The sequence below is a fragment of the Lytechinus pictus genome, chromosome 5 (genome assembly GCF_037042905.1).
Source record: "Lytechinus pictus isolate F3 Inbred chromosome 5, Lp3.0, whole genome shotgun sequence".
NCBI classification, from domain to species: Eukaryota; Metazoa; Echinodermata; class Echinoidea; order Temnopleuroida; family Toxopneustidae; genus Lytechinus; species Lytechinus pictus.
Window position 1 is genome coordinate 7,192,820 of NC_087249.1, and position 10,595 is coordinate 7,203,414.

Below are 10,595 nucleotides of genomic sequence, written 5' to 3' on the forward strand. Positions count from 1 at the left end.
TGTCATCTTCTACTTCTTTATTATACATGTATATCAAGTCAGCACTTTTATAATCAAATTTTGTCTTGTTCTAATTGTTTGTGCAGTATACATGTACATGTATTCTAATGAATGTTCACTGAAAATGTATACATCTTGTTAGCATGAGATTCATGTCACATCCAACCATCTCAAGTTTGTAATATATTAAGCCCAAGATCATAGAACATGAGAAATATGTGGAACATGATGGTAACACTGCATGCGAATTATCAAACACAACAAGTGGAATGCCTCTGGCCGTCTCACCTGCATCACGCGATTCAATATAGCAGCAGTGCTGATTTTGAAAACTACTATAACTCGCACAAGATGTTCAGTGATACTTGGTTACTCTTATTTCCACGTTTTATGAACTAGACCAATACACTTATAGAGATATGATGGCAATTCAACAAATACCCCCAACGTGGCCAAAGTTCTTTGACCTTACATGACCTTTGACCTTGATCATGTGACCTGAAACTCGCACAGGATGTTCAGTGATACTTGATTACTATTATGTCAAAGTTTTATGAACTAGACCAACACACTTTCAAATTTATGGCTGTAATTCAACAAATACCCCAATTTGGCCAAAGTTCATTGACCCTAAATGACCTTTGACCTTGATCATGTGACCTGAAACTTGCACAGGATGTTTAGTAATACTTGATTACTATTATGTCCAAGTTTCATGAATCAGATCCATAAACTTTCAAAGTTATGATGGTAATTCAACAGATACCCCCAATTCGGCCAAAGTTCATTGACCCTAAATGACCTTTGACCTTGGTCATGTGATGTGAAACTCATGCAGGATGTTCAGTGATACTTGATTAACCTTATGTATAAGTTTCATGAACTAGGTCCATATATTTTCTAAGTTATGATGACATTTCAAAAACTTAACCTTAGGTTAAGATTTTGATGTTGATTCCCCCAACATGGTCTAAGTTCATTGACCCTACATGACCTTTGACCTTGGTCATGTGACATGAAACTCAGGCAGGATGTTCAGTAATACTTGATTAACCTTATGGCCAAGTTTCATGAACTAGGTCCATATACTTTCTAAGTTATGCTGTCATTTCAAAAACTTAACCTCAGGTTAAGATTTGGTGTTGACGCCGCCGCCGCCGTCGCCGTCGGAAAAGCGGCGCCTATAGTCTCACTCTGCTATGCAGGTGAGACAAAAATCTAATTTTCAATGTCTTTACCTCATCTGCTAGGACTGAAACAATAAACGATGCTGATGAGTCGCCTTCTTGGAATGTAACTGATGATGTCACAGGTGAAAGGTCATTGCTTGCTGCATTCGGACCACCTGATATCTGTAGTCAAAAAGTCAGTCATAAAGAGATGCAAGATTATTGGAGGAAATCTGTGAACCTAACATAAGTCAGCTGAAGATTTGTGACACTGATGAAACTGGTAATGTTCGAATATCCAAAATAGGCGTTATAGTGCAGCCAATAATCAATATTCATACACGAAAGTAATGGAAAATAAAAAATTATATTTGATTTTTTTTCAAGGTTGTTCAATACTTTGATAGCTCAAAAATATTCTCTAAAATATATTGTAGTGAAGAAAAGCAAAAATCAGCTTTAAGGCCTCTTTCAGCTTCATACAACAAAGGGGTTATGGCACATGTTACTGCAAGTAGTCATAAAAGGTGTTGAAAAAATGTTGCAATAAATAACAAGGAAAGCCAATACGAGTGTGCTTCATGAAGATTTTTGTCAGCAATTATCACCAACAAATGTTTTAAGTTACCACAAATCCTTGCATCTAATTGGTAGAGAGCATGCATGGTTGAGAGCAAATTAGTCACTGAAAATCACTGCCGAAACTGTTCATGAAATGCTCCACAGGTCTATAATAATAATATTGGTATATTTACCCAGGGTAGCCAATTCAGTTCCGAAAACTGTTCTCCCAGCGGGCCCTGCTATTATTACCCCGGCTAAGCTAGGCTACTGTACCTATTCAGTTGCACACAGCTTTTTTAGGAATTACTTCCTGCCGGTACCCATTTACCTCACCTGGGTTGAGTGCAACAACTCTGTGGATGAATTCCTTGCTGAAGGAAACTACGCCATGGCTGGGATTCGAACCCACGACCCTCTGTTTCAGAGTCAAGAGACTAATCCACTGAGCCACGATGCTCCACTAGAGACTTCCTATCATCTGGGGAGCATCCCATCAACATTTTTGTCTGACAGGTTGTCAGATCTGACAACTTTTCTTGATTTTGATTGGCTGAGAAGCACAGTTACCATGGTAACTGTCGGATGAGATGGGACTTGTCTGGGAAAATGCCCGACAAGTGCTTTCATAAAACGCTCCCCAAGAGTTTTTTTAGTTCGATGGTTAAGTACAGGTCAGGGGGTGATTCACCAATAGCTAAAAACCAATCTTAAGAGGGATAAAAATAAATCATCTCATGTCTGATCGGTCTACAGCTTGTTATTACAATTGATTTTAGCTGTCAGTGAAAGACACCCAAAAGGTTATAAATGTCTTCGAAAACCCTTACCTGATAGTTGACAGCCACAGTGCCAAAGAGACCGGCAGTTCTAATAAGTGAGAACTGAACAGGATTATCACTCCCTACAGCCTCATTCAAGTACAATGGAGATATCTACATGTATAAGGGGTTGAGTAAAAACAAAATTAAACAACAGGTGAAGGTATGTTATCAATCAACACAAGGGCAATTCCAAGCAAAAGTGGACATTTTCCAAAAATTTATATTGGCTCTATTTCAAATCTGGATCAAATTTTTCTATCAAAACTCATATGGAATTTCATAAATACGGTACAAAAGGGGAACATAACTAGCCACAATTTTTTTTTCTTACAAATCTCCTTATAGGAGAATCCAAACCATACAAGAAATTCTATACATGGGACTACATATATTGTTTTTTACTTAATTTCAATTTAACAGAAAAGTATTGCTTGTTTTGTAAAATTTTCTTTTGGATAATCTGAAGGACATCATTTTACATCATATCAAACAAAAATTTTAAAATATAAGTTCATTTTACGTTGCCCCTGAGTGGATATTTCTTATGTCACTCCGTAACCGTCACTCCATAACCAGGTATGGGTTTACTTTTTAAGTTGTAATAAATGAAATAATACACAAATTTTTTAATGTAATGCAGCATATTAAAGCTTGAACAACATAGAATCCAATCAATAAATCAAAATTATGATAGCAATTCAAAATTCACAGAGTTTGAGCAAGATGTTTTCTCTCACATGTCCATTTTGCGTCACTCCGTAATCATGTTTATGAATATTCATATCTCATTAATTCAGTGGATCAAAATAACAAATGTTATTATTTTGAAAAGTGGGTTTCAGCAACTACTGTCAGGTACCATTTCTTTGCAAATAACTATTCAAATATGGCCGATATCTTTGTTTGAATGCAAAAAGTTGTTTCTGAATGTCACTCCGTAACCATGGAACTGCCCACAATTACCTGATATAGGCTCTGTTTACTTTGACATGGAATTCTTCCATTCACAGCATTTATTGGTGTAACAAATAATACATGTACAGTAGTACATACAATGTAGGCCTACAGTATGAAGCACATGTCAATTTTGCAAAACTCAGCCTTTCATAAGTTGAAAAAATTTTTGAGATCAGATCAAGCGAAAAATGTGTTATAAACCTCTTCCTAGTCAAATTTCTCCTACATTGAACAGATTTCCATGGTCCAAAACGATTTGACCTAGTAACATGTACCTGATTTGAATAATTTCACACACAAGGTACATGAACATTGCACTGAACGTAGCAGGATTTTCACTTTCATTTGTGAAAGAGAAATGGGCTTTAAGATCTGGAATACTCTCATATACACCACTTGTTGTTGTTTTAAACCAACATAATTAAAACATTCATTAAATTTGAAATTATAAAATAATAAACTGGTATAAATGTACATGTATATGAACCCTAAATCTCAACAATTCCTTCTGTCCACTACTACCAATAAACCATTTGCACCTGTGCCCTTTTGTGTAAACAATGTCAAATACAGATCATCTTATACGAGCCTACATTGTGCATGGTTGCAGGATTTCACGCATATAATTATTATGAGGAAAGAGGCATGCTATGTTGACATAGTTAGGACCTGAATGCCAGATGGCACTTATTTTCATTTATTCAAGTCCAACTGCACAAGATTTCCCCTAAATCCCTCCTGTGCAATATTCATGTTGGTTTTTATTTTCCTTTTTGGAATGCACTCTGGTTCAAGTTTAACAACTACGTTAATTGCACTCCTTTTTTTAAACCCCCACTCCCTCGTTTTCTCCCTTCCATTGCTCTTTCACTCTCTCTCTCTCTTCCACACACAATCACACACACAAAACCACTATCTACTGTCTTGTTTACAACCTCTCTCTGTTTCTTGCCCGCTCAATACCCCCCTCTTTACCTCTCATATTTCCCCCCCCCCCCTCTTCTTGTTCTCTCTCTCTCTCTCTCTCTCTCTAAACAAATCATCACTGAACATCTGATACATTGTAAATGCTCTATGCTACAGCATTAGTTTCCACCAAACCATAGCTCATGACATGATCATCAACACAGAAATTCAGAGGATCCGAACAAAACTGTCCATCCTTGTCCACCACTACTCCAATTGTCTTCAAACTTACCATATCGAATCCAATGATTCCAAAGGCATCATCGCTGTCCTCCACGGTGACTTGTGCCTGGCTTGGGCTCCCAATACTAGCCCCATTGCTTATAACTTCCAATGACAAGACAAAGACCTCCGCGGGTTCCGGCAGGTCATCGTCCCGTGAAACGAATGATGCGGTCTCAGAGGAGGAGTCCCCCGCATCGAATGTTAGAATTTTTGATGTCTCAAAGAAATCATTATTTGGATCTTGAATCTGTCAAGAAAAGAAGAGTGTTAAATACTAGATCGTCATTTTTTGTATCTACATGTATAGGCAAAGCTAACAAAGACAGGAATTCACTTGATAAACTCTGTTAAAATCTGTGCAACTCTGTTCATCACACTAATTTAGAAAATAATAATTCCTCCAAACATTTTAATAATAAGAAAGAAAGAGCTTTCCCACAGGAAAGTATTCTTTTTCATTTTCATGAATGCACTGATATCAGTAAGCTTAGATCTTTGACTTTGTAAGACCGATATCTATTCATACAATTTTCATTCATAAATGTCAGGTTCAAAATACATTTATCAAGTGTATTTACTACTCCGAGTAAAGCCGTATACACAAATACATTACCTTTTGTAACCTTTGACCCTATGATCCCTAAATATCTCAAAAAAAGTCAAATTTGAATCTAATTCTCCACCTACTGTACATGAACATGCATGACTTTTTAGAAAGAGCTGAGCAATTAAGCTCAACAAACAAAACAACAGACTCAATGAAACAAATCTCAAATTGTTCTGGATTTTCAGAGTATTCAATTCGGTGGATTCACAATATGGTGCGCCATTTATCGGTTGCAGCGAACAGGCCGAATTTCTAACTTCGGGGTCCAGATCGCGTGCTGACGCAGGAAGCGCACATGGAGTTCTAGTGTACTGTGATGTGACTGTGATTTCAAAAGTAAAAACCATATGACAAATTTATCTCCCACCTCCTGGACCGTGGTAAAACAGCATGTGCCAGCCGGCCGAGCTGCGTCGGCTGGCGCAGCATTGTCACATGCACACTGTACTAGCGCACGCAACAGATGTCGACTGTTTCCCACGAGGCATTGCAAATTTCTGCCTGTCCGCTGCAACCGATACCAGGTGGCACATCGCATTGTGAATCCACCGAATGGAGTCAAGAAATGTTACCAGCTACTTGGTTTTGAGCCCTTCTCACCTTTACTACTACGTTGATCTCTTGGGCACTGGCTCCAACCTTCTCCACTCTCACTTCCGCAACATCGCCTTCTGATATACCCACTGCTGTGTCTTGAAACCTTATTGTCTGAGCTTGGCTGAGGGCTACTGATGCTGCCAGCAGCAAAATAACCCCGCAGACACTAAAATGCATACTGGAATCTATAAGACAAAAATAGCAATGGTCACTATGGGAAGGATTAAAAGGGCTAACTTGGTAGTTTGATCATCATTCCTACAGCAAAATCATAGCAGTCATAATAATTATTGAAAATTATTGAAAATAATTATACCTGGAAAAAATGAGTCAATTTCACCAAGCAAAACACTGAAAACTTCATCAAAATGTAATATGACGACATGTCCCCCTTTTCCTGTTTCTTACAATACTTAATAAAATTGTAATTACACTGGGCAGGGTGCGACATAAGCGCTTGCCTGATTGCCCGGGGCAAGTAAAAGTTAGAGTCGGGCAAGTGTTTTGAAGCAAAGACAAAAACTGATTGTCCGAATCGGGCAAGCAAATTTCTCCTATGGAAATTATATTTTAGAAAGATTCCCCATATTTCACCATCAAAATATAAAAAAGAAAAAGAGACAAAAAAAAAACAATATCATTAATTTCTTCTTTCAAAAAAGTTTATAAGTCATCATTCGAATTGCAAAATTTGCGCCATTTTCTGCAATAAACACACAGCTCAGAGACATACACATACACACAGAACCAATGGCAGTCTAGCATCGATGCATGTAGTTAAGTTTCTACGGAGTACGGTGCTGCACGAACGAAGTTTGCTCTGGAAGAAATCTCCCACAGAACTGTCAAAATTCACATTTCTTACCCGGGGGGCCACTTCCATTGACGAGTGGATACTATGCGCGACCACGGGGTCTTGAAAAGCATCCTAAATACGTATTTTCCATATTCTGAAAATGTACCCCTTAACAAGTATTGGCGTGTGAAACCCTACCCTTAACAAGTATTGGAAACAAAATGTTTATACTGTTGGCAAGTATTCCCAGAATTGAGCCCCTAAACAAGTATAGCGATGTATATTTTCCATATTCTGAAATGCACCCCTTAACAAGTATTAGAAACAAAACGATACTCTTGGCAAGTATTTCCTGAAATGAAGCCCTAAACAAGTACAGCGATATTTTATTGTTATATCACGGGTCCGTCGGTCGTCGGTTTTACAATAGGCACACCATTATTTTGGTTTAGTACGGCCCCACCTTTCACACCTCGCGCAAATCGGACTCTAAACACGTAGTGTTGGGGCAAAAAGGACATCCTTTATAAAACATTTCGATTTTGTTTTATCATACCCGCATATTTGACCCTAAACATGTATATTTTTCCGAGCGAGATAGATACCCTTTTTTCAATATTTTTGTGTTTTTGACACCCTTATCACGTTACGTATGTAACGTGCCCTATCTTGAAAAAGACATCCTTTTTACGTGTTTTTTTGGTCGCGCATGGTATCCACTCGTCAATGTAAGTGGCCCCCCCCCCCAGGTTTCTTACCAATGAAAATTCTTGTAATGTCCATATTTCCTAAAAATTGGGGTAGCTCTGTCATTTTTTAAGCAGTAAAAGGAGAAATTTTCACTTCTGTTATGCTTCAAAAAGATCGGGTTTCGAATGATCATCTGTATCGCACACACTGAAATACATTGTTTGACAGTCCCACATATGCATTTGTGTGTATGTTGATAAACATTGTTTCTTTCGTAACTATTTTTTTTACCCAAGGAAATTGATAAATTTTCTTCTTTATTTATGACTGGATAGTTTGAGCTTTCTTCCTCTCTATTTTCTTTCTTTCTGCCTATCTTTCCTTCTTTTCATGGTTTAAGTATGAATGATGGATATTTTGCCTCTGCTATTGTTTTGATTAGATGTAGGGACAGTGATTTTCCTTTTCTAAAAATTGCCTTTTCCGTTTCAGCATGTCTGAAAACGGAAATTCCGTTTCCCCATAGACTTTGTGTACATGAAAAATTGACAATTCCGTTTACATAGAAAACCAATACGCAATGTACTAACATCGCTCTTAAATCCATTTTAATCGAAGAGATTCGAGCTCAAAAACTATTCAAAGAAACATAATCAACATTAATACATCCTCACCTTTCATATTATTAGCACTATTTTATGGTTAAATGGGATTTTATTGCTGATTTGGGGACTTTTCGGACATCGTTTTGAGCAGTCGACGACTTCCGCCTATCCGCCATTTTGGATTTGTTGAATCACCGTGATCATTGTACCATGACCGAACGCAGAGGGCAGCAACACACGGCCGTATTCTGCCTTATATGCGGACGTCAGTGTAAACTAATTTAGATACGATCGAGTGATGGAGGGGCTCGAGTGTAGTTACGATGTGTTGATTGTCATGATTGTTGTTGCAAAGCGAGATCGTGTTTTTTTAGTTGCTTTTCGTATTTTGTTGAGGATTTGGGATTAATTTCTGTTGATACAGTTTGTATATTGTGCATTTTGAGAAAAGACAAGTTTTCCGTGATTTTCCGTTTGAAAAGCCACTTTCCGTTTCAAAAGGCCGATTCCGTGAATTCCGTCCGTTTTCCGCGATCGCGGAAAATCACTGTCCCTATAGATGCATTTCCAAATTCATCACAATAATTGCAGTTTTATCATGATTTTGTTTTTGAAAATTATGCTATTTTGTGACTAAGACTATGACTTGTCTCCTCGACCGACAGTATCGATATTGTTAAAGATCTACATGTCTATAAGACGAATTGTAAGAGAAATTGCGCTCATTCATTTAGTTTCTTTTTTCTCTCTGAGGACGCGATTAAAGAATATTCCAGAATGTCTTTGGTACGTAGGCATGATACAGAATAATGATTGGTATTTTTAAATGTACAATGATCTTGACAGACAATAGAAACAGCTGGCAAAAAAAAAAGGACAATAGGACCATTAGCTACAATGGAGTAACTGCAGCGGTGCGCGCCCGGGTGTCAGTGTGCGGCACGTTAAGCAGACTCAGCAATATACATGTACCACTGAAATCGCCAACACACTCTAAACAAAAAGTGAAATTTTCTTACCAGTACCTACATGTAAATCACCATATCCAGTGTCAAAAATATCACACTCGCTATTTCTTAACATCGCAATTTAAAAATATGGGGTTCAAAAAGTGGATTTTTTACGGTTTTCCCGATGTTCGTGGATTTTAGAAAAGCCTTTCCCAATTTTCACCTAAAGTGCCTACTTTTGGTCTAACATTAGGTGGTGAGTTGTTAGACCAAAAGCTTCGGTCTCTGTTATGTTGGTTGTTCCGCTGAACTGCGTTGGCTCACTCATCAATTACAGAGATCAAAGTTCTAACTCAATCTGTACAGGGACTCAATGGCCACATGTTTATGTATTAGGTTCGGATAAACCACGGAAGTGGGAGTTGCGCGAATTGAAGTAAGTCACTGTTTTTTTTTCCTTTTAAGTTTATTTTTTCCCGTATTGGTGCATTTCAGGCCAAAATGGAATACTAATCTTTATTTTGGTCCAGTTCTTTTTATTTTTATGAAATAAAGACAAAAATTGATGAGCCCCGTCACGGGGATTTTGCATTGTTAACCCCCTAATGGCGGGTGTACGATGGTGAGCCATCTGTGTACAAGGAGAAATTTTTTTTTAAAATGTTAAAAACCTCCTCTTTACGGCTGCCAGCTGTCTAACAAAGTTAAAGTTAGTCTTAGTGAGGTGTGTGCTGGTAACACTAACAGTGGTATTTGGCCAGTGCAAAACTGCATTTATGATCTAATTTTATTTTTAATTTAAGTCAAGATTTAGCGCTCGTGATCGCGTTCACGAAGCCGAATTCCGAAGGCACAAGTCATGGCGATATAGATCTATAGAGATTTTATAAAATGAGATAGAAGATGAAAATAAACATTGCAATATATATATACATATTCACTTTAACTGCAGTGTCACTGTCAGTGCAGTGACTGAGCGGAGGAGTGAGGTCTCGCAACGCCCTGCCATCGTGTCCGTTAGGGGCAGCGCGGCCCAGCTCGCGGCCGCTGGCGCTGGTTTCCGGACAAATTTAAATCCCCAGTCTTACTCTTAGTCTTGTAATTTCATTTTTAAACACTTGTGACAAGGTTATCATTCAAATTATCCATTCACACAGAATAATATATTAAATTCCTCACTTACATCAAACACCACTCTTTGTTACATGCTCTCCAAGCCAACAGCGGTGTAATTTAATACCTTAAATAATATCGTTAGGCGTCTCTTCGATTCGGCGTCTGTTGTTTCTACGGATGACTAATTGAATACGCTGATGCCATTCACAATTTTGAATTTCTGTTCACCTCAATAAAAAGACGGGAAGCAGCGAACAAAAATCATGAACGTAGATGGCGTTGTATTATCCTCGTTTTCCGTACTGCTGCTTGCTTCACATGCACAGCTTTGATCCCGGGGTATTGATCGATGATTCATATCTGATGAACAATAAATGGGCGTGCCCCCTTGAAATGAACATATCAGAGGAAGGGTGTGTTGTGGATCGTGGGGGATTTCCCCAAGAAAAAGTTCTCCCGTTTGCACATATTCGGCCCTTCTTAAGTTTTGGTAACCCCCTCCAAAAAGTAGGTCTGTCTCAGGTCTGTCTAT

At 38.1% G+C, this 10,595-nt stretch overlaps 1 protein-coding gene across 1 annotated transcript in view; it reads right to left on the reverse strand.

Moving 5' to 3' along the window:
* LOC129261871 (adhesion G-protein coupled receptor V1-like) overlaps positions 1-10,236 on the reverse strand; it is a 114,024-nt gene extending 103,788 nt beyond the window's left edge. Inside the window, exons 1-5 of the mRNA XM_064099714.1 lie at positions 10,131-10,236; positions 5,910-6,091; positions 4,710-4,949; positions 2,561-2,665; positions 1,239-1,352 (exon numbers count right to left, since the gene is read on the reverse strand). Coding sequence (XP_063955784.1) covers positions 1,239-1,352; positions 2,561-2,665; positions 4,710-4,949; positions 5,910-6,083 — 633 coding nt within the window. The 5' untranslated portion in view covers positions 6,084-6,091; positions 10,131-10,236. The remainder of the gene's footprint in view (positions 1-1,238; positions 1,353-2,560; positions 2,666-4,709; positions 4,950-5,909; positions 6,092-10,130) is intronic.
* Between the last annotated feature and the right edge of the window lie 359 nt (positions 10,237-10,595).